We start from the raw sequence: 25826 nt of genomic DNA on the forward strand, positions 1-25826 counted from the left end.
GGTTAGGACGTTATTTTTAGGACAGTAATTAGAATTAGATCACAACCATTAATCAGTTCACTTTCGCATTATTAAAAGAAATAAAAAATAAAGTGGCTGCTCTCCCTGTGTTCGACCCGTAGCTACACTGATCCGTACGCTTGCAGTTACATTTTAAATCTCAAACACCTATCTAATCTGAATATTGAAAAATGACTTCTTGTATTAATTACCATTATGTCTGATGGACTAAGTAGGATTTTCTGTCCCCTCTGCTGGTTCTATCACTGCTTGTAAGTGAGAGCCTACACCGGTTAAGATCTTACAATTAGGTGAGACTATTAAGGATTAATGACAGTTGTCAGAGATCCAATTCATTAAAAATGCATTTTTTTGGGCCATGACCACCCTTTGGGAACATGGTTTAAGAGTACGGTATCGGAATGAGTATGGTCTCTCCAAAACTGTTATGGGTTTACATGTCCGTAGTAGATAACAATATCTATGTTTTACCTAAAAAATGATTTTTTTTTTTTTTACCCGTAGTTCATATGATTCAACTAATATGGTATTGGCCAAACACTAGGATTGGACACTTGCCAAACCAATACTTAGGCTGCGTTTGTTAGTCATCCGAGAAAACATTTTTAGTATTTTTTTGTTTTAATGGAACAAGAAAACAGAATCTTCTATTTGATGTCCACGGCTCATTTTTCTATTATTTTTTTTTCAAACTAACCAAATAAAAATTTTCAAAAATGCTAGAAACGAGAAATGTTGGAACATGGTTACATTGAATTTCTTTCCAAAACAGAACTTTGACACAGAAACGGAAAATTTTGGTTTTGACATAAAACTTTGTTTTTGGAATAGAATGACTACAAAATGCAGCCTTAGAACCATGATTGGGACTGCCTTGTTGCAAATCTTCCAAAAAAGAATTTTGACAAAGAAATTGATTTTGACACAAAACTTTGTTTTTGGAATAGAATGACTACCAAACGCAGACTTAGAACCATGAATGGGACTGGCTTGCTGCAAATCTTGCAGTGATATGGGGACTATGATTGTGACTTTGATTTTCTTATCCAGTCAAGTTTGGGTCTACGTTCTAATAGGAACCCTCATTCTTAGCTTCACAATCATTTCTTCATACCCCGTTTACACGTCTTCCTATATAATTAATTTACTCCATTTAGAAAAACAAACCCATGTGGGTTCCTTTAGGGTTCTTTGAAATTTCCTCAAAGTGGAAAAACACACCCATGTGAGTCCATTTAGGAACCTTTAGGATGTGTTTGGTTACATAATTCGTTAGAAAGTCTTTCTAGTGAAACACGATTCTCTTTTTTTAGTTGTTTTTTGAGTTGGTTCTACTTAGAAATAGTGATTCATTTGAAACACCTTGTAAAGCTAAATGTGATTCATCTGACAAATAAGGTAAATAAAACTCATATTTGACACACATAATCATGGTTTTAAGTATCTCCGATACCGATACGATACCCTCCGATACGTATCTTAAATTTAGCCGACCGATACGATACACATCGATACGATACATGAAATTTTTAAAATCCTTTCGTATCGATATATATCCTACAATACATACCGATATGCATCAATACACTACCAATACACATCGATACGATACGATATGCCTCGATACGGCTATGAAATTTATAAAATTGAGGTAAAATATACGTTTCGGTATGTATTGGTACGTATCGGTGAGTATCGGTATGTATCGATCGATACGTATCGATATATATTGGCACGTATCGGTGAGTATCGATATATATATCGGTACGTATCGGTGAGTATCAATACGTATCGGTGAGTATCGATATATACCGATACAATGCGCTATGGTCATATAATGGCCAAGATGGGTAACTTTTCAGAAAAACACGATTTTTTGAAGGTTTTTGTTCCAAAGTTGCTGTCAGCCATATTTCTCTCTAACTAAAGTGGAAATCAAGGTTGGGAACAAAGATTTTACATTTATGGGACAACTACAAACCTTGAATTCTTAGTACGATACCCTCAATTTAGTGCTTATGCATAATACATGTTATCAATAGCTTTTTTTAACAAACTCTTTATGCAAAAGTATTTAAAAAAATATTTTCTATCCATTTATGTGTGTATCTTTAGTGTATCTTAGTGTATCTCCGATACGATACGATACTCTCCGATACGTATCTTAATTTTAGCCGACCGATACGGCGACCGATACCGATACTTTAATCCTTGCACATAATTCTAGCCCTCATATAAATAGTCCACGTTAAGTGGTGATTCAAAAGAATCACAAAAATGGGGATGGCTAACCAAACAGTTTTCCGGAAGATCTTAAAAATAAATACGATTCAACAGAAACACTCTATATATACTTATTGCCAAATCCAATATAAAACTCCAACGAATTATGTAACCATACACATCCTATACTCGATTGAAAAAAAAAATAATATCGATTGGACTTGAGAAAACAAGGGATCATCCACTTTTAAATTAACAATCAAACAAAAGGAATGATAACTGCAAGCCAACTAACAATAACATACGGAACCCGATTGCGCATATACTGCACGAGTACATAGGCAAATGGATATATTTGGTCTGATATGAATTATAATATTGATTGCATGTCCCTAGTATACATATCTATTCATGATAAACTCTGAGAAAGTCATTTGAAGTGGCATAGACATGTTCAACAGAGGTTGGGGATCCATCAGTAAGGAGGAGTCATTTGATACATTGAATGAACTAAAAGAGTTAGGGACAGACAAATCTAAAATAATGTTTAGGTTTGACATCAAGTATGACCTCGGATAGATCTTTTTGGAGGGCAAGAATCCATGTAGCCGACCCCATTTAATTGGAATAAGACCAAGTTATTGTTATTGGTATACATCCCTATCTTGGGGATATCCATGGTTCTCTTTGCAATAATGCTTACCTGCCCCATGTAAATCCTATGGTATACATCCTAAGATTAATTTTTTTTTGCAAATTTTAACTATTTTTAATTATAGAAGAAAAAAAAATTAAATAAAATAAATCCATGGTTTTGTAAGAATATTACTATATGCGATCTAAATGCCCATTCACCCTTGTAGTATTGTTGCTTTCTTATCGTTTAATTGCTCAGATCCAATCGCAAATGAAGAAAAAGCGTATACGCTGTTTCAGGGTTTTTTTTTTTTCTTTCAATTTTATGGTAAGAAACAAACTATATCAAGTAGAAGAGTCCGATATTACATCACAGTAATCCTGAATAACCATAGCCCTACTTTTATCACACATCATGGTATCCCATACATACTTACTAGCAGGAGTCACAGACATAGATTTATACATATATTTAAGAGACCCAAACTGAGAATATAGTTCCCGAAAAACAGCAAAAGAGAGAAGGGGCCAACTAGAACTGGAGGGCTGTGGAATAAGTTGAAGTAACGGTTTGGCTGTGAATCACACTTCACTGATACTCCAACCCCTAGAAGCAGCAAAAAGTAAACCCCGAAGAATCCCAAAAGCTTCTGCTTCAGCAGCCGTCCAAGATGATATGTGACGTGACCCATTCTGATAGCCTTGAACAACCCCTAATACAAAATACCAAAACTCCAACCTGCTTTGGATTCCAACAAGTTAGTGATACCAAGACCTACTACTACATGAAAGTGGAGNTTTTTTTTTTTTTTGGTAACAATACTCTTATATTGAGTGACTAGCCACAAACTTGGACTCAAATATAAAAATGAATTATTAAATATTTCCATCCATGGAAAGAATGAAGGATTAGAAATACTCGTTTTAAAAACTCTATGTTGATTTTTTTATTTTATTTTTTTGGTGGGGGAGGGGGGTGTAACAATACTTTCTATGTTGACTGACTAATCACAAGCTTGACTCAAATTCAAAATGAATTATTAAGGCTATATTAAGTAGTCAAGAAAAGAAAAGAAAATTTTAAATAAAAAATTTGAAATTGAAGAGAAAGATAGCCATATAAAAAATTATTATGTACTCATACTTTTTTTGTCATATTATGTTTTTATTTATTTATATATATATTTTTTTCTTTGCTTAGTTACCCGACATAGCCTAAATGTTCATTAATAGAAAGATTGTTAATGTGATATTTTAAGGAAAAGCAAAGTGTTCGCTCTTTATCTTAAAGGTTGATACATATTTTCAGCGCATCTATTTTGACTAACTAATCACAAGCTGGGCTCAAATTCGAAATAAATAATTAAATATCCACTCACGGAAAATTTGTTAATATGAAAATTTTAAAGAAAGATGGACTTTATCTTAACGGGTGATACACGTTTTCAATCCTTCATGTCACGGTTTCAAAAATCGTATTGGAACAATCAGGTTCCTCTGGATCACAATACCGATCCATATTGATTCACTAGTAAAATATTAGGATAAAATGATCCAAAACATCATTTTTTATTTATTAAAAAGATAGGGAAATCCATCCAATCACTACCGACCCATACTGATTCACTGAAAAGTTAGAAGAGTAAAATGGTCCAGAACACACATTTTAGAAAGAGAAAAAAAAAAAAAAAAAAGGAGAATCAAACCCAACCTTATTTAATAGACCAGTTTTGAGAACCATAGTATCTATTGACTTGACTGACTAATCACAAATTTAACTCAAATTCAATTTTAATTATTGCAAAAAAAGAATTTTACCTGATCGTGGACTCTTGTGCCTAGAAACATGGGTGGAAAAATGATCACCCGGCCCAGGGTTTCAAGTATTGATATCGTATCGTCCATATCATAGGACTTGGATCGATTGTCTATATCATTTCAGAGGTAAAATAGTAAAATAGATGTACTTTTTTTGAAAAAGCATAGATAGAAGTAACCGATACACATTGATCCTTATCGATACCGATCCATTTCATATCGGTATGGGCCGAGTAACTAAAATCCTTGTCAACGCCAGAAATCATGCTCCCATATACCCAATAAAAAAAAAAGCACGCTCCCATTTGTAATACCCGCAAAATTTAGGATGGTAGTTTGAATATTTAAACTCTATAGGGGAGCAAATTTAGATTTTTTTTTTTTTTTTGGGTGAAAAAGGAGAATTTAGAATATTTTTAATGCATTTAATAACGTCAAGTAGTGGGATTAATTTTATTGAGAGCAATATTTCTCATATGGATGTACCTAATATATTTTCCTACAATCTTCAATAGTTCCATTTCTTGCCTTTGTTCATGATTTTCACTGAGTCTATGTAGTAGCCATATCCCATGTACTCTGATTGTATCTTTTTTTTGTTTTTTTAAACATCATTGCCCTCAAGCTTGGAAAGTATTCACCTCACAAATTATCAGAAAATCCATTGGATGAGAGATCCATAATTTGCAACATTGGGAATTTATTAAAAGTTTGAGGGTGTTCAATGGAGCCATAGAATCTGTTGAAATGCAATACAAGAACTCGCAAATTAGGCAACTTCCCCAATCAAAAGGGAAAGGCATCCAACATCTTGATTTTTCCAAGGTCTAGAACCTCTAGTGATGTGCAATTAATCAATGACCTAGGCACTTGCCCTTCTAGTATGTTTCTGTTTATTTTGAGCGTCCTCAAGCTACATGCATTCGTAAAATGTTGAGGCATTCCATGAAATCTATTCTCTTGTACATACAATACTGAGATAGTTCCAATATTACCTAGACATTTCGGAATTGAACCACTCAAGTATTATGTTGTCTGAAAGGTCAAGAGTCCAAAGGTTCTCAAGGTTCCCAAACATGTCCAGCTTTACGGTGCCATTAAAATTGTTGGAGCTTAGATAGGGGTATCAAAGACTTGAGAATTGTGAAATTGATTTTGGTATTTGTCCATTCAATTTGTTCCTTCTCAAAACCTTGTACCACAATGATGATGAAATAGATGAACTATGAAACAACTCAAGTCGACCCCCAAGCTGATTACTTGAGAGGATTAAGGATTTGTAATGATGGTAGTATAAATAGAAAAGAGTGGATTGCTCCTTCGAGAAGACTGTCAGACAAGTCCAAATGAGCTAGATTGATAAAGGTTTTCCAGAGAAGATGGAATTGAAGTAGTGAAATTGTTCACTGAAAGGTCTAAGTTAGTTAGTTGGGTTAGGTTTGTTAGGGAAGGTGAGACTGATCCAAAGAAATTGCAATTAGGAAGCCGTAATTGTAGAAACTTAATCCTAAAACGATGTAGAAGATAATGAAAAAACAAGAACAAGCAATGCACATAGATTTACGAGGTTCGGCAAGATTACCTACGTCTCCGGTGAGATGAGATCCTGTTTTACTATCAATGGAGAATAGGGTTACAGCGTTCGTCCCTCACACCTCTCAGTATTGCTTGCATTACAGAGAAAGAAACCCTCGCTACAAGACACTACACCAGTACTCCCTGGATTAAACTGTGACGAAATACAAGACACATCGTACACCAACAGTAATATCGTCAAAAACCTAAGATTTCCAATAGAATTAGGAATCCCTCCAAAAAAATTTGTGTTATAGAGAGGCATGACCTTAAAGCCATTAAAAAAGAGAGCAACCCAGTGCACGAGACTCCCGCTACTGCGAGGTCTGGGAGGGGCTTTGTGATGTGGAACATCTAGCAATTGACCAGCGAGGAGAGAATTGTTTGACACATCAAGGATCTGTAGGTTGGGTAGAAGAAAAACACTACTGGGGAACTCCCCTTACAATCCACAAGACCTTAGACCTTAGACTAAGAGTTTTCAACAATGAGAGAAATCGGCCAAGAACTTGGGTGCTTCAACAATAAGATTATAGTCGGAGCTCTGAGAGGAAGACAATCTGGGAGAGAAAAGAGTGAATGGGACTTGAAAGACCGTAGTGAGATGATCTCAATACACAGAGGTTGGGAAGTGCTTGGGGTAAGACCTGATACCAATGATGCTGTTGCTTCCCTGTGTAGAGAGGTCTACACCATCAAGGTATAGTTCCATAAGAGATGTCAGATTCTGGATCAACTCCTTAAGGTTCAGTCTTTCTAGTTTTAGAACATGATTACAGTAACTATAGTCGTAGGAGAGATCAAGAGAAACCAACCTTGTTAGGCGTGAGAATTCCCAGAGCATCTGGCCGGAGAAACATGTCCCAGAGAGGTTGAGGTGGGTCAAGCTTGGAAGCAAATCAAACCAGATAGGATAGGACTCTGGTTAAAGTAAATGAAAGCAAGATTGAGCCTTCAAAGATGATGGAGACCAAATAGGCTGCTGTTGGAATAGATTGGTTCCCAAAGCTTCAAATTCAAAGTCGAAATTGACACTCAAGTTGAGAACAATGGCATAACCAGTGGTCACGTTGCATGTGATGCCATCCCATGAGCAACAATCCATTTCCGGTTCTCATAGATTGGAATAAGAGAATTTAAGGGACTGTTGCTGCAATTGCAAGAGAGCATATTTTTTGGCCTTCTAGGCAAATATGGCGTTCACTCAAGGGGGTTGCTCGGGTCTGAGGCATAAGCAATAAGAAGAACAAACAATAGCTGAGGTGAAGATGAGAAAGATGGAGATTTCCCATTCTCATTGGGATAACAAAAGAGGTATCTGTTTCTGACATGACTCAACATGTTTGGTTTGTTGGCTTCAACAATTGGTGGATGTATCTCAACAATATCAGTCCTGTGATTTTCAACATCAGGTACTTATTTCTAACAATCTTAACCTCCTTTTTTGGAGGTAAAACCTCAAGTCTATCCAATTAATGTACTTCTATAGGGAAGTTTCCGACCTTAAGGAGAGTATCTATTTCTGATACAAGTCAATTTGTTTGGTTCATTGGCTTCAACAATCAGTGCCGATCTTCTTCAACACTTCATCTTGCTTCAAACAAGGAATGCATCTCAACAATATTACTCTAATGATTCTCAACATTGGGTACATATTTCTAACACCATCTGCACCTCAAAAAGGTTGGATGGTAGCCTAGCTTTTTCAACAGGTTGTATCAGGAGGTGGTGTAGGACATCAACCACAACTCTCTCTCTCTCTCTCTCTCTCTCTCTCTCTCTCTCTCTCTCTCTCTCTCTCTCTCTCGGAAGAGTTCAAGCACGATGCAGCCATTGAGCACCATCGTCTCCACGAAATCATAAGAAAGTTTCAAACATAAACTAATAGTCAACAAGAAGCAAAGCTTCCATCAACCAACCATATCAAACGACTCAATATAAATGTCTGAACTTAAAGAAAACTTAACTACTATAATGGCTTCAACTTCTACTTGGTCTCCTTTGCTAACTTATGTCTGTGAGAAGGCTAGATTTATGCTCCTTAAGTGCCAAGTCTAAGTTAAGAACATCCAAATGTAATTTCAATCCCTTCACCCATTTTTTATAGTTATTACAAGTAAGAACTGTGATGGAAGACAAATAACTTGAAGGAATGGTCATCTTGTTAGGGCAATAATAACAACATAATACATGCCAAATTTTAAAATAAGAATCACAATATTAAGCATATAATATCATCAATGTGTTAAATAAGAGTTATAACTAAAATTGCATCTCTATCATTTGGGACAAGAATTCACTGATCATCTATTTCCTTGTATTAATTGTGAAAAAACATTAACTTTCAAAAATTCAATTACCTTTGGGCAAAATAATCTCTAAGTAATATCCCTTCTTAATATGTGAATATTTATCCACAAACTTTGATAATATCACCTTTGAAAAAATGACATTTTTATTGTCAAAAAATGCACAATCAAATTGAATGTTTACACACTTTGATGACATTTTCTTTTTCTTTTTTCATACCCAGGGTGTTCGGATCTTTGACCTGACTAGTTCCTAGGGTCACTATGATACCACTTACACAGGATTGGGTCAGTCCGAGACAGAAACTCTCGTGCGGTGGCCTCAAGAAGTTAGGTGCAGCGGTGAAGGTTTGATTATGAGACCTCGTTTCCTGAGGCGGCGTACTGTGTCCCCTCCAAACCAACTGTGCTAACCCCTTGGGATACACTTTGATGATATCACCTTTGAGAAAATGTCACTTTTACTGTTGAGGAAGACACAATCGAATTGAATGTATCACTTTAATACTATCATATTTTTTCTCATTGAAAAATGTATCTATAGGTACAAGAACATACATTTATAAGGCCATTAGGACAACAAAAACTATACAAGAGCCACAACCATAACTGCATTTCCATCTTTTGGACTAAGAATTCACTGCTCCTCTTGCAAATCCACATTTATCATGAAAAGAATAATTACTTTTGAAGTCCCATCACCTTTGGGTCAAGGAACCCCTAGGTTACTATCATTTTCAATAACTTGGGTGACATCACCTTTAGGTAAAGTCACCCACCAACTTTGCTACGTTGGGGAAAACATGGAAGAATATGATGAGCCACTTTGGTGGATTCCACTCCTCCCTTTCATGGTTTTCTAGAAATGTATGATGTAGCCAAGTATTTACAGAAGGTTACATTCAGTTTAATTCCAACATTTATTCATCATAGGGTATTTCAAATATGAGATGCAAATACAAAATGCCATTACTTTCTATCTATGTTAGTCATAAATAACTTATCAACATCATGGTAATGACAAACCAATGTAAAAATAGGCATAAATAGAAATACAATTCCGGAGCCATTATGAAACAAAGGCATAACACTTCAACTGTTCTAGAATAGTTTTAAATTTCATCTTCCCACTGGTCGAACCATATAATATAGTTTAGAGTGTATAATTCCATCCTCCCACTAGTTCGATCAGTCAAATATTAATCCATTTATTAGATTTGAAACATATTCATATATGAACTAGGCCAAAACTATGAGGGGCCAAATTGATCAAATTGAGCAATCAAAAGTTATAAACAAGTTTCTGAAATCATTTCAATAAATTAAATAAAAACCAAATGATTTCTAATTTCAATTGCATAAATAGTTTATGGTTTATACATTTATATGGTATTTTATAATTGGGTTTCATTAGAGCTATGATGAAATTACTTAATAAACCTCCAACATGATCCATCTAGTTGCAAGAGTCACAACAGGATTGCATAATCGAAAGCCTAAGTTTTAGATTTAAGAAACCCAAAACCTGCCCATAGGGTCCCATCTAGCCTCTGGAGCAACCCAATGCACACTAAATCTAATAAAAACTAGGATATACACATATAGGTTGCTCTCTCTGATATTTCCATTAATGAGTTAAGAATCCATTAATGAAGCAAGTGTAAATAAATTAATAACAATATTTTTAATGTAGGCTCATTATAAATGAAATTAAAATTAAGCCCAAAAGAAACAATTGTGATCTATTAGCTTGACTCTTGAGCACGGATGAGTACATAGAATGGCTTATCTATTAGCTTGACTCTTGACCAGGGATGATGACAAACTTCATATTGTCTAACAAAGATTTGACTTCCAGAACTAAAGCAGCCGAACATATTAGTATCCTTAATAACCCATTTGGTCTTATTAGCGGATCTAGTGGTCAGGTTTACATGGACTACTCTCAGGGGAGAACAGAGCATGAGTGAGAGAGTGCCTGGGACTTCTGCCCTTGGAAACCCAACGTTGTTGGTGCTTCGGATACGCGGGTGGTTGAGGCCTCCGGTGATGCTTGGGATTTTAGTTCAGATCGTTGGATTGCAGATCCGTTTACGCATCTGCTTCAATCGGGCATGATTCATTCAGAGATTGAGGTTGATTTGCCACCAGTTTTTGCTTTTCCACCAATCTGGTCCTGTTCCAGACTCGCAAACTACTCCTGGGGAGAACTTTGTAGGTATTGCTGCTGCTTCACGCACTTTTGCGTCGGTAGTAGGCAGACGGTAGCTTCCTGTCATCGACAGCCTCCCAATGGCTGTGAAGGATGGCGCCTTGACTCGGATTAAGATCCCTCAAATGCAAACGATAGGCAGGTGGGCAAACATCGTTTTGCCTTGCTCAGTCGAGTGAATGGTCCTGTTCGTGTAGAGGGGTTCTTGATTCGCTTTCTACCTCAAGGGTACTGGGATGAGGAGATCATCCTTTCTCTGGCTAAGGTGGTTGGTCGTCCAGTCGCCATTGATCGGAAGACTCGTGATTCCTTGTTTGGTCACTTCGCCCGCGTATGGGTCGATATTGATGATTCAGAACCGCGGGTGGAGGAGTTGTTTGTGGAAACAGAGCAATATGGCTCGAGGGAATCTTTTATATTTAAGCAGCAGGTTATCTTTGAGAACCCGCCGTCGCGTTGCTCGTCTTGTCGATGATATGGACATAGAGCAGATTCATGCAGGGCTTCAGACGCAGTGGCAGAACAGGTGGTTCAAGAAGCTGAATATCGACAAGAGTGGCGTCCCGTGGTGCGTCAGAGTCCTACTTTAGAAGGAAATTCGGTAATTGATCCTACTCCTATTCCAATGGGAGTTTGGAAAATAATCCTCTCCTAGGAATGACTTGGTCAACTGTACTGCCAATGGGAGTGTGTAAGCTCAGCCTCTATTTTCTGAAGCGTCCTTTTTGGATCCTACTCCTATGGACGTTTCACCTCTTAGGATTGATGTTGGTCAACCGTATAACCAATGGGAATGTGCAATCTCAGTGTCTTCTTTCTGAAGTTTCCGTTTTGGCTGGTCGTCCCAATTCGGTCAGTTTTGTGGAGGATTTCCTTGGGGGATTGCCTCTTTCTCAGTCCAATACTAGTGGCCAGATTGGAGGAATCTTGGATGGTAACCTTGCTGAGATGGACTGTTCACGTGGGGAAGGGGGTGACATTGAAATTGTTTTGAGTGGTGAGGGGCAGGCCTCGCCTCCCACCATGGATTGCATTAACAATGGCAGGACGGTTGTCGTCCATTATGATCTCAATGCTCAAGCTAATCAGAATCTGCTCGAGGGTTCTACTGAAGTAAGATGGCGTTCTTCTTCTCCTCCTCAGCTGAATTGTAATACACTTCGTCGAAGTGCCAGGGTGCAGGAAATTTTGGGATTGGATTGTTCTTTGCAGGGTAGACAAGCTCGCTCTGACCATTCGGCCTCCTCTTCCCTATGAAAATAATTTTCTGGAATATCCAAGGTATTCGGAATAGCAGGGCGCGTGCTTCGCTCCGTTCTTTACTCAATTCTAATGATGTCTCAATTGTTTGCTTGGCCGAGCCTAAGGTGCTCCCTGAGAAGTGACCATAGAATTTGGTTTCTTCATTCGGATTCGTGTCTGATATTGTATACAATTCTAGAGGTGACCTGACCCCAAATATTTGGGTTTTATGGAGGGCAAACATGTCTAAACAGATGGTTGTATGTTCTTCTACTCAACAGATTTCTCTTATGATTAATTTTAATGGTGCTAATGTTCTCTCTGTGGTCCATGCTAATTGCCTTAAAAGTGGAGAGACATCAGTTATGGCTTGATCCATGCTCCCTAGCAAATTCGCATCCATGGATGGTGTTAAGAGATTTTAATGCGACCTTGTACTCACATGAAGTCCTGGAAATTTTAGTTTGAGCTCAGCAGGGGAGTTTACTACTATGATGGAAGCAATTTCTCTTCTCCCTATCCCCTCTTCAAGTTGTAAGTTCACTTGGTCGAACAACCGTCAGGTTGGTAATGTTCGTGCGCAGTTCTCGATCGGGGCATCTGCAATGAGGATTGGTTTTCTCTATTCAATGGGTGCTCTTAGTGGGTTCTCTCAAATAGTTACTCGAATCACTGCCCTATCGTGGTTTCATGTGATGGGATCCCTCGTCCTCCCGGTGTTCCATTTCGTCTACAGCATTTCTGGTGTGATCATCAAAACTTTGTGAATGTGGTGAAATCATCTTGGGATATGCCCCACTCTGGCACCCCAATTTCTATGGTAGCAGCTACACTTAAAAGGTTAAAACCTGTGTTGAAGGCATAGACCAAAGACACATTCCCTAATGCTGATTCTGAGGTGAGCAGGACGATGATGGCATTGGAAGATATTCATTCCTTGATTGAAAGTGAGAGGATCACTAAGTCCCTCTTTCAGGCTGAGATAGAGGCCAAATGTGACTATGAAGCAACCATGCTCTTGCAGGAAAAGGTTTGGGCTAAAAAGTCTGGCATTTGTTGGCTCCGTTTTGGTGACCACAACTTGAAATTCTTCCACATGATGAAAAAAATTAAAAAAGGGAAGAATCAGATTAAGGACATTTAAGATGGGGCTGGTGGTGTGCTCTCATCTCCTGCGAGCATTGGTCCGTTCGTGTGTTCTCACTTTGAGAAATTCCATAAACGAGATCTATCGATTTCAATGACGAATATTCTATCACGTATCCCATCCATCATCACGAATGAAGACAACTTGTTGTTGATGAAATGCCCCTCTGTAGATGAAGTTAGAGCAGCAATTTATGATTTAGAACCAACTAGGGCGCCTGGTCCCGATGCGTATCCTGGGGCCTTCTATCGTTCTTGTTGGGATGTGGTGGGTCCAAAGATTTGCCTAGATGTCCAGAATTTTTTTCAAGGAGTGATCACCAAAGGGGTAAACTCTAACTTTATTACTCTGATTCCAAAGGTTAATAATGCTGCATTTGTTGGACAATTTCGTCCTATCTGCCTAGGTAATTTCTTTTTCAAGATTATACCTAATAATTATTGCTATGCGGATGACGCCTCTTCTCCCTTAGATTGATTTCAGAGGAACAAGGTGCATTTCAAAAAGGAATAATCATTTCCTCTAACATCTGCATGGCCTCTGAGCTTGCCAATCTAATGTACATGAAATCTTATGGTGGTGGTATGGCGCTAAAGCAGAATATCCAAAATGCCTATGATACATTAGACTGGAAGTTCATATTTGACGTTCGTTGGTTTGGTTTTTCCCATATCTTGATTGACCAGCTTCATCAAATTCTTCTATCTACTAGACTATCAGTTTTGATTAACGGCGGACCTATAGGTTTCTTTGGTGTGGAGCGGGGTCTACATCAAGGTGATCCCCTCTCCCCCATCCTCTTCATTGTTACTGAGGAGGTGCTCTGTCGTGCCTTAAGGTGCTCTTGATGGATAAGAAGATTCGTGTCCTTCCAGGTCCTAAAAATGCTACTACCTCTTCTCACTTGCTTTATGCTGACGATATTTTTGTCTTCATAAATGCAGAGTTAAGAGGGGTGAAAAATCTAAAGATATTTCTAGATATGTGTAGAGCCCTACTCTTTAAACCCAATTTATTGACCGGTCAATAGGATTTGGTCTTGTAAGGTCCGAACTGGAACGGGTTGACGCTGGTGCCTTATGGTACATGGCGGCAAGGGTGACGTCAAATGTTGGGTGGCCGGACAAGATTGAGCCGGTACTTGAAGTGATTCGCATGCCAAAGCCATGCCCTTGCACGTATCACAAGGTCATGTACGAATAGGGAAGATATGTTATTATATTTGAATGATAAGAACTTAATCCACATCACGTGGTGAGAGTAAGATACGTGTTAAGATCCCATTTTTCTCCAAAATACAGCAAGATTGGCTTGTTTGGCTAGCTGGTGGGTGTCACTGATAGGTGCGAGACCCACCAGTGGGACCCCCCTGTATGTGTACCGTGGGCCCTAGCAAACCCAGCTTAGGTGAGCACATTTATTTTGGATCCCTCATCGAAATGAGGTCTTATGTGCCCGATGATATCGGCTACTTCGCCCAAAAATGTGATTTAATATGTTTTGGTCCATAAATGGGTAAAACCAAATAGGCCTTACAAGATATTTATGAACCAAAGTATAAACAACACTTAAACCCTTGTCTCTCTCCCATTTATGATTTCAGCAAAGTTTGGTGGGGGGAGTAAAGAAGAGGGAGAGAAGAGGAAGAAGGAGAGAAGGAAGAAGGAGGAGGCTTCCCCCTTGGATTCTGAAGCCGCATCTTACCTTTCTGTGGCCAGAATAGCATCCGATGCCTTGAGATCTACATATTGAGGTAAGAAACACCATAAACCCTCGAAATATAATGAAACCCTTTTTGTGTGTCGTTGAATCTAGAAGATAATGGAACCCTGGTATGATTTCCATGAAGGATTTAAGAAGGGAAACAAAGATTTGGGAGTTATTGAAATGGCATTTGAGTTTGGAAAAAGGATCCGAAGATTTGGGGTTTTTCAAGTTAAGGTATGATTTCTTTCTCCAAATCTTGTTAGTGGCTTAGATCCATGGATCAATCAAGTAGATGAGGCTTAGAATATGTGAGAAATGAAGTGGGAAATCACCTTATTGGGTTTCCAAGAGTTGGAATGGAAGAAAGAAGAAAAACAGTAAAACCCGAGGAATGCCGATGGGTAGGACCGGCGGGTGCCACACCTACCAGTGTTACCCACCTGTCTCCTCTCTGTCTACCAATGGGTAGGATCAGCAGGTACCAAACCTACCAATATGACTCGTCGGTCTAAACAGTTTGCTCAGGTGGGTTCTCCTACCCACCTGAATGTTTACACGCTGCATTTAAGATTGCTATGCAGCGTGGTTTTACCCGGATAGAGGTGGAGTGTGATTCCAAAGTAGTGGTTTGGTGCATCTCTCGGAAATCAATTCCATGGTGTTTCCTTCAGAAATGGCTCTCTCTTATTGAGTACTTAGACAGGATCCAATGGAAAATTCAATATTGCTACCATGAGATAAATATGGTGGCAGATGGGCTAGCAAAGCATATAATTTGGTTTTAGCTATATGGGATGTTCCACCAAGGTTCTCTATAGATGATATTGATTGGGATGCAATTCGCTTTTCATGATTGCTTCTTGGCCCATAGGGTGATTGTTTCTTTGGCCTGATTCCATTCTCTGCTGATGGCAATGCCGAAGGTGGGGAATGGGAACAGGGGTTTTTGGTTAATTTGTATCTTATAAGGCTTTGGCCATTTTCTCATTCTTTTTATTAATATACTTTTTTTGTCGCTAAGAGATCCTGATTATATTAAAATGAAAGAAGAAAAATAATGTACAAAGATGAGAAATAAAACGGCAAAGATTAACTCAGAGCTAGACTCCCACCTTCGGCATTGCCATCAACAGGAAAAAAGCCCCAAGAAAATCAACCCCAAAAAATTACAAGAATCTATAGCGAGGACGCATACTCGCGTCCTGCTCAAGGGCCATACGAGTCAAAGGAGGCAAGATGAGACAGGGTTTTGAAGTGCCCAACTTTGCTGCATTTCCTTCGTGAAATCAGTGAGAAATCTTCCAAACAGTTGACTATAAATAGATCTGAAGCCCTCTCCATCTTTGGAAGACAAACCATGGGATTAGACCTCTAGAAGAAGAAGAACCACTGCCACTGAGTCAACTTCGATCCACAGATTTTGAACCTCACAATCTCTTGCTTTTTCTATACCTGAGATTTCTGCATAAATTTCAAGTTCAAAATTTGTTTTGACACCAATTGCTTCCCTAAAGTTTGATATGATCTCCGCCTTATTGTTCCTAAGAACACCACCTATACCTGCCCTGCCCAGATTTCCCAGGAAACATCCATCAGTGTTAAGTTTAACCCAGCCATCTTGAGGGGGGCACCAAAATACTTCCATTGGCTCACTTGTCTTACTAGAGGGAATGGTAACACCAATGCACCAGGCACATAAGAGATCTGAAACAGAGAAAGATTTCCCAGTGAAAGTCCAAGATAAGTTTATCATTGATCTATTAGCTTATACAAGATAAATTTCTTGGTTGTGCATTATGTCTTTCATGTGCCATTTAATCTATTAGTTTCTTTGTGACAAATTTTCATGGACGGCTTTAAATCTTCCATGTCATTGAAAATAATGGATTCAGATTTATGGAGACCCTGAAAGTTTGAAATCTGATTATGATTCCAAACAAATATTTATTATCCTCTAATAAAGATTTATGGAAATAGAAAAACCATTCGAGAACAGTGTGGGACTACAGATGTTACCCATTATTTGCTGTAAAAGGACTAAAAATCAAGTAAATGGTTTAAGGATGCCAACCAAGTCTTCGTTTGCATGCAATCAGCCAACCATGCCTTGAAATGGATTATTTTCTAGCAAAGCTCCTTTCAAGTACTTTTCGTTTTGGGATAAGGTTTCCACTCCATAAGTAACATTTCATTATGTGCCTATAAAAAAAAGAAGACACAATCTTAGCACCCCAAGAAGAAAAAAAAAAGTCGCAGATTTATTTACATAATTGAAAGGAAAAAAAAAAATTTGATTACCTTTTTTCATCCTCTCCTCAGTCTTCCTCTTTTTGAATTTCTCTGTCGCCTAGTTGGTGCCATTCTAAAAGTTCTTATAAGCCACTCATCCTTGACAATGATATGTCCTATGACAATCCCAATTACCAATCCACATCCATAACCCATCAACATGAATTCCCAAACAGATTTGAAGTCATTTGTTGACTTTGATTTCTCACCTTGTTGTGGCATATCATCACTAGTGTTTCTACATTTCTTTGATAAAGGGAAACCACATAATCCTGGATTCTCAATGTAAGAAGTGTTTGAAAATGTATCGAACTGAGAGCTCCGTGGTATAGGTCCCTCAAGATGATTTTCAGAGAGGTTCAGGACCTCAAGGAATGTAAGATTAGTAAATTGCCAAGGGATTTTCCCTGATAGCTTGTTTCGTGAGAGATCCAACGATTCAAGTTGGGCCATGTTTCCAATCGATGGTGGGATTTGGCCGGTTAGGTCATTGTGAGACAAGTTTAAAAACACAAGTGATGTGAGCTCTCCAATCACTTTTGGAATTTCCCCCTGGAATTTATTGCAGGATAGATCAAGAGCTGTGTAGATGGTCATGATCCTCAGTAGCTCCATTTCTTGCCCTTTGATCATGATTGTCACTGAGTCTCTGTAGTAGGAATTTCCAATATAATGTGCTTCTGTTTTATTCCCATTCTGTAACATCATTGCCCTCAAGCTTTGAAAGTATTCAGCTGGCAAATCACCTGCAAATTTATTGGAAGAGATGTCCATAATTTGCAGCAATGGGAACTCATTGAAGGTTCCCAAGTGTTCGATGGGGCCATAGAATCTGTTGGAATGCAGTACAAGAACTCGCAACCTAGGCAATTTTCCCAACCAGAAGGGGAAGGTATCAGATAACTTGTTCTTCCCAAGGTCTAGAACCTCTAGTGATGTGCAATTAGTCAATGACCTAGGCACTTGCCCTTCTAATATGTTTCCATTAATGTTGAGTGTCTTCAGGCTGCTTGCATTTGCAAAATTTTGAGGCATTCCATGAAATCTATTCTCGTGTACATCCAATACTGAGAGACTGCGAATGTTACCAAGACATTCCGGAATAGAACCGCTCAAATTATTGTGAGAGGCATCAAACAATAATAGGCTACTCAATTTGCATATTGACTCAGGGATTCCTCCAACAAAGCTATTGTTCGAAATTGAAAAGAATCTGACAGTGGATGATGGAATCGGGATAGACCCTTGTAGCTTGTTCCAACGAAGATCAAGACTACTTAATGGACATGACGAAAATTTTAGGAGTGGTTGCTCAAAAGCATATAGAGAGTTGTATGAAAGATTCAACTCAGATAAACTTTCCTTCCATATCCAATTCGGCAATTTCCCAGAAATGTTGTTATTTGAAAGGTCAAGAAACATGAGTTCATTTAGGTCCTTCAAAAATTCAGGGATTGCTCTCAAATTGCAAGAAATCAATGTCAATGAATATAAGGACTTGAGAGTGGAAGGATTTGAATGATCCGTAAAAGGAGGTTCCAAATCTACTATTCCATTGTAAGAAAGATCCACCTCAAGAAGATCCTCCTTCCATATCCAACTAGGTACATGTCCTTGGATTTGGTTGTTTGAAAGGTCTAAATACTGCAAATACTCTTGAGTTCTCAAGAACTCCGGGAATTCTTTTATGTGGCAAGATCCCAACCTCAACGAAACAAGCTGGAAATGAAAAGAAGAACTATTGTTGCCAACTTCAACTGACAATAGGTTGTTTGACAGATCAAGATCCAAAAGGTTCTCAAGGTTTCCAAACATGTCCAGCTTTACAGTGCCACTAAAATTGTTGGAACTCACACGCAGAGCCCAAAGACTAGAGAATTCAGAAAATGATTTTGGTATTTCTCCATTCAATTTGTTTCCAACCAAATCGATAGTTACCAATGATGAACTAGATAAATTATGAGACAATTCAAGTCGACCTTCAAGCTGATTATACGAGAGTTGTAACATCTGCAATGAAGGAAGTGCAAATAAAGAAGAATGGATTGTCCCATCAAGAAGGTTGTTGGACAAGTCCAAATGTTCAAGATTTGGGACATTGTCTTTATTAAACGGAGGGACTGAACCTGTAAAATTATTATAGGAAAGGTCCAAATAGGCTAGATGGGTAAGGTTTGCTAGAGAAGATGGAATTGAACCAATGAAATGGTTCATTGTAAGGTCTAAAAAAGTTAGGTGGGTGAGATTTCCAATAGAATCTGGAATCGCTCCTGAAAAATTTGTGTTAGAGAGAGATATGTCCTGAAAGGCATTGTTATGTAGAAAATCTGGGAATTGACCATTGAGGAGAGAATTGTCCTTCACATGAAGGACCTGAAGATTGGGTAGATGAAAAAAATCGTTGGGGAACTCCCCATGCAATCTACAAGAGCTCAAACTAAGAGTCTTCAAATGAGAGAAATTGGCGGCCAAGAACTTAGGTGTTTCAAAAGAAAGAATATAGTTTTCACTAAGTAGGAGCTCCTCAAGGAAAACAAGCTGCGAGAAAGAAGAGTGAATGGGACCTGAAAGACCACAGGAGACCAAACTCAATGCACATAGGTTGGGAAGAAACTGCGGCAAGACCTGAGACCAATCTCTTCCCTGTGCAGAGAGGTCTACCCTATCAAGGTATAGTTCCGTGAGAGATGTCAGATTCTGGATCAACTCTTTAAGGTTTGGTCTTTCCAGTTTAGCAGTAGTCTCATAACATAACCAACTCGAGAGATCAAGAGAAACTAACCTTGTTAGGCGTGAGAATTCCCAGGGTACTTGGCCGGAGAAACAGGTTTCGGAGAAGTTGAGATGGGTCAATCTTGGAAGGCGATCAAACCCAGATGGGAAAGGAGTCTGTTCAAATTGATTGTAAGCAAGATTGAGCCTTTGGAGATGATGGAGGCCGAAGAGGCTGCTGTTGGAATAGATAGGTCTTGAAAGCTTGGAACTCAAGTCAAGACCAATCACGTAACCAGTGGTGATGTTGCATGTGACGCTTTCCCATGAGCAACAATCCGTTTCTTGTTTCCACAAAGTGTTGGAAAATGACTCTTGCTGCAATTGCAAGAGAGAAGTCTTCTGATCATCTTGGCAAATGTAGTGCTCCCTCAAGAGGGTTGGTTGGGTCTGAGGCAGAAGGAATAGGACGAAAAAGAAGCAGAAGAGGAGAAGATGATCAGGAAAGGGGAGATCTCCCATTCTAATTGGGATAGCAAAGAAAAAGAAAATTATATTAAGAAATGGTAGAAGAAGAAGAAGAAGAAGAAGAACAGCAGGCTTGAGATTGGATGAGGAAATCAAACAAGAGGTTCCCCTTTTATCTTCTCATAATACGTGTTCAACACGCTATATATGTTGACTGACTGATCAGTAACAATGCATGGTTCAAACTAAAATGAATTCTAACAAAATATAAGATTCAAAATGAATTAATGATGTTGAAAAATGAAGACTTATTTAATCACAAATCTATTTTCACTTTTTTTTTTTTTCTTTTGAAATCTAGTCATAGAAGATAATATATTCTTATGATTCATAACACTCCGGTGGATGTCCCTAAAAGCATCGATGCTTAGCCCTGTTTACTCTTGAACCAAGCAATCGGATTCAAGATTTTAAAACTTTGGATCGATCTCAATCAATATGGATTGAATTCGTATCAGTTGGTAATTGATAGATTTACCCTCTAGTCTCGCCATCCTTCTCACATCTCAAGTTCCAACCCAAATAAAGTTGGTTACAGACAAAACAAAGCATTGAACAAATATAAGAGGTTGAAAAAGACTAAAATGCTAGTGCATATTTAGACATACATGGGAAGATATATATGTCATTGAATTTGTGTATTTAGAAAATTCCCCCGATATCCAACCAGTTAAATTGCCAAAACATTTCTCCGTGAGAAAAAAAAATGACATGAAAACCAAGTCTTTAACGGTTGGAAAATGTCTAATCCATGGTGAGCCCTGGTTAATTGAATTTAATAACCATAAGATTTTGTAGATGACATTCCACATTCCTCTCTCTCTCTTTCTTTCTCTCTCTATTAGATCTATAGAGATAATACCCATTCAACACTCTATGTTGACTGATCAGTCAAACTTGTCTCAAATTAAGAATGAAATAATGATCTATGTCTTCATTTATGAAAATTTCGGTAATTTGAAATTTCAACATTGGCAAAAGAAGACTTGTTTATTTTTCCCTTATGTGATTATTGAAGTTCTATCTATTGTGATAAGGGAAGTCATATTTGGAGTTCCTACAAATATGGTTTTCATTCTATCTATTGAAATGGAGCAACACTTGGTTGTTTCCCAGGTTGCATCCAACTAATAGTTAAAGAAATAGAATTTTGAAGGGTATTTTTGAAAATAAGAAACCTAAGAGGGTATTTGTGAACCCAGGGGAGAATGTGAATTATTCAATTTCTTTGGCTGTGAATAGGGGTTGTTCAGTATTTTAGGGTATTGGCTTATAAGGCAATGCAACGTCAATCCAGATTTTTTATTTTTGAAGACTCTGTAAATATTAACTTTTTCCGATAATTACTTGTTTCTATTCATAAAAAAAAAAAAAAAAACAATTGGGGTGGGAGAAAAAAAAATAGTAGATCTACAGTCGAGATAACACCCCATTCAACACTCTATGTTGACTGATTATTAGAAGAAACTTGTCCCAAATTGAAATTGAAATAATGTCTCTACCAAAGGAAAATTTGATAATTTGAAATTTGAGGTTTGACAAAACTTGTCCTAAATTGAAATAATTGAACTAATGTCTTCATCTATGGAAATTTTGGTAATTTGAAATTTCAACATTGACGCGTGAAGACTTAATTATTTTTTTCCTGGTATGATTATTAATGGTCTGCTAGCTATTTTGAATAGAAGAGCCATATCTTATTCAACACGGTTAGAGTCATCTAGAGGAACAAGAAGTCATTATGGAGGATGAATTACTCCAACGACTTGAGGCAACTGTGGTCAGAGCAGATCCACCTTGTATTCATCTGGAAGTTTCTAGCTCAAAAGATATGACATGATCGACCAAGTCTTTAATGGATGGAAAATGTTTAATCCATAGTGTGCCCTGGTTGAATTTAATAACCATGAGATTTTGTAGATGATATTCCACATGATACTTTATCAATCCAATCAAGTGGGTCTAAATAATCAATTGGGGTGCGAGAAAATAAAATCTATAATTTTTTTTTTTGGTTAACAACGGGTATCTAGGCCAAAGGCCTGATTAGTCCCGCCAGTCCATACTGATTCCACAACCGTATGGATCGAGTCATACCGGAGTTGAATGAGAACCATTCAACTTTCACTAAAAATACTAAATTCATTTGACAGCTCTAGGATTTGAACCCACGCCCTTTTGTTCCTCTCTCTCCCTTTCTTTTTTAAGATCTGTTTTAGATCTATAGAGATACTAGAAAACTTAGCACTATTTCAAGGAAGTAAATGTGGTCACAAATGGTTTAGCCAAGCATACAGCGACTAACAGATGCTCCTCCTTTTGGGAGCCTCAATCGAATTTTTCTAATGAAGATATAGAGTGCGATGCCATAGGAAAGTCAAGGTTTAGGTTTTCATAGTTTCTATGGTTCTTTGGACGTTTGTATGTGTGTTGCATTGGCTCCCTTTTCTACTATGGCAATGTTGAAGGTGGATTAGGGAACTGAGTTGTTTTTCTTTTAGTTATGGTCTTTTCTTTTGTATTTGGCTATAGCCATTTTTTTCTCTCATTCATTAATACATTTTTTGCTGACCTTTAGCAAAAAGAAAAAAATAGAGATAATACTCAGTTAAGATTACGATAAGTGACTTGAACTAATAGAAAATGTCTCCATTGGTGGAAATTTGGATAATTTGAAATTTTAACATTGAAGAATAAGACTTGTTAGTTTTTTCCTTCCTGTGGTAAATGAAAGTCAAGCTATTATGATAAGGAAAGTTCCTGCTGTGGATAAAAATTAGTCACAATATGACTAAGATAGTCATATACCAGTGTGAAAAGAAGACTGTAATCCATATGAGGATTGGAGTCTTCACTCCCTCATAGCCTCATCGTGAGAGCGACATTAAGCTAGTTTCAGCGGGTAGCACAGAGCGGATTATATCATGAAATTTATACCCTAACATCATCAAAATATATCTTCTATTTGTTAATTTGATTCAATATAATACAATAATGAATAATCCAAGGGGGGAAAAAAAGAAGACAAGAAGTCTGCATATGTTGCCTTTTCCAACCCACAAATGACCATGAGCTAAACTACTCCAATGGCTTAGAGCATCAGTTCTGGGCCATGCTACACTTGAAATACTCTATGGAATCTGGTATCTTTTCTTTTGTTTCTAAGTGAGCTAAACAACTTAGTTGACTCTTTCACAAGAAGGGCCATGTCTATGACATTTGATATGTCCTATGATAATTCCAATTACCATTCTGCATCCATAACCTATTAGCATGAATTCCCAAACAGATTTGATGCCATTTGTTGACTTGGATTTCTCACATTGTGGTTGGGCATATTATCACTCGCGTTTCTACATTTTGTTGATAAGGGAAAACCACATAACCCTAGATTCTCATTGTAAGAAGTGTTTGAAAATGTCTCCAACTGATTTCCTCGTGGTATAGGTCCCTCAAGATGATTTTGGGAGAGGATTAACAATGCAAGAAATGTAAGATTAGCGAGTTGCCAAGAGATCTGACCTGAGAAATTATTTTGGGAGAGAGCCAATGACTCGAGCTCTGCCATGTTACCAATCGATGATGTAATTTGGCCTATTAGGTCATTGTGAGATAAGTTTAGAATCACAAGTGATGTAAGATCTCCAATCACTTTTGGAATTCCCCCTAGAATTTATTGTGGGATAGACTGAGAGTCGTGTAGATGGTCACGATCCTCATTAGCTGCATTTCTTGCCCTTTGTTCATGATTGTCACCGAGTCTATGTAGTAGGAATCTTCAATATAATGCACTTTTGATTTGTTTCCTTTCCGGAACATCATTGCCCTCAAGCTTTGAAAGTATTCAGCTGGCAGATTACCTACAAATTTATTGGAAGAGATGTCCATAATTTGCTGCGATGGGAATTCATTAGAGATTCCCAAGCGTTCGATGGAGGCATAGAATCTGTTGGAATGTAGTACAAGAACTCGCAACTTAGGAAATTTTCCTAACCAGAAGGGGAAGGTATCAGATAACTTGTTCTTCCCAAGGTCTAGAACCTCTAGCGATGTGCAATTAGTCAACGACCTAGGCACTTGCCCTTCTAATATGTTTCCATTAATTTTGAGTGTTCAGGCTGCTTGCATTTGTAAAATGTTGAGGCATTTTATGAAATCTATTCCCTTGTACATCCAATACTATGAGAGTGTGGATGTTACCAAGACATTCCGGAATAGAACCGCTCAAATTATTGTGAGAAGCATCAAACAATAATAGGCTACTCAATTTACATATTGACTCAGGGATTCCTCCAACAAAGCTATTGTTCGAAATCAGGGAGAGAGATGCACTGCTGTTTGTCGTGCGCTTTGAATTCTGTTGAAATTCCGTTCAACAAGATTGTCACTGCTAAAATATTTGATTTAGAAAGATGTACCACTGATCTGGTAAATCAGCTAGTCTATCTCATTCTCAATGAATACATTCTGATCATCTTCAAAATCTCCTTAATCTGTATTGACTTTATTCAAAAATTTCAATCCTTAACCCCTTCTCTTGAGCTGAAACAAACCCGTGCTCCCTTGTAAGAAGACAAAAATGAAAAATGTTACTCTGATAGCGCTTTCACCAAATATTTGTGCTAGAATCTCAGCCTGGAATTATACTGAGACATTGTAATAAGATTTGTGCCCTTTGCATCCCCCCTCCCACAAAATCTGCATCTCTCTCCCTCTCTCTCTCTCTCTGCCTCTCCCCACTCCTTGACCTCTGCATCCCTTTCTCTCTCTTCGTTGAGGCCCGGTTTGAATGAAGATGGGGAGGCAGTTGTTATTCCAAGTGTTGATGTGGATTAAGAAAACTGGGGCGATAGGGTAACCGCCGCCGGGGTAGACAAGGACAACAGGTGCGGAGCTTGGTCTTGGGGCAACTGAGGTTGAATCAGGGTGGAGCTATACCATCAGACAGCAATGTCATTATACAAGGGTCATGGTTTTAAGTATCTCCGATACCGATACGATACCCTCCGATACGTATCTTAAATTTAGTCGGCCGATACGATACACACCGATACGATACATTGAATTTTTTTAAATCATTTCGTATCAATATATATCCTACAATACATACCGATATGCATCAATACACCACTAATACACATCGATACGATACGACATGCCTCGATACGACTCTATGAAAAATATAAAATTGAGGTAAAATGTACGTTTCGGTATGTATTGGTACGTATCGATGATTATCGGTATGTATCGATCGGTACGTATCGGTATATATCAGCACGTATCGGTGAGTATCGATATATATCGATACGTATCGGTGAGTATCAATACGTATCGGCGCTACGGTCATATAATGGCCAATATGGGTAATTTTTCAGAAAAAAACAATTTTTTGAAGGCTTTTTGTTCC

General features: G+C 38.0%; 1 protein-coding gene and 1 long non-coding RNA gene across 2 annotated transcripts; both read right to left on the reverse strand.

The window, feature by feature from the left end:
• Positions 1 to 16789: 16789 nt before the first annotated feature.
• Positions 16790 to 17923, reverse strand: LOC122060395. The gene is made up of 2 exons (XR_006134388.1): positions 17189 to 17923; positions 16790 to 17089 (listed from the first exon to the last, which is right to left on the reverse strand). It is a non-coding gene; the product is annotated as an uncharacterized LOC122060395 (long non-coding RNA).
• On the reverse strand, positions 17922 to 20466 carry LOC122060718 (receptor-like protein 6). The gene is made up of 2 exons (XM_042623827.1): positions 18042 to 20466; positions 17922 to 17925 (listed from the first exon to the last, which is right to left on the reverse strand). The coding sequence occupies exons 1-2, from the start codon at positions 20411 to 20413 to the stop codon at positions 17922 to 17924; spliced, it is 2376 nt and encodes a 791-aa protein (XP_042479761.1). The 5' UTR covers positions 20414 to 20466.
• Positions 20467 to 25826: the final 5360 nt, after the last annotated feature.

The sequence above is a fragment of the Macadamia integrifolia genome, chromosome 14 (assembly GCF_013358625.1).
Source record: "Macadamia integrifolia cultivar HAES 741 chromosome 14, SCU_Mint_v3, whole genome shotgun sequence".
In the NCBI taxonomy this organism is placed as follows: Eukaryota; Viridiplantae; Streptophyta; class Magnoliopsida; order Proteales; family Proteaceae; genus Macadamia; species Macadamia integrifolia.

Bases quoted from the DNA above. Each gene is read 5' to 3' on its own strand.
- LOC122060718 (XM_042623827.1), bottom strand. From the start codon at position 20,413: ATGGGAGATCTCCCCTTTCCTGATCATCTTCTCCTCTTCTGCTTCTTT.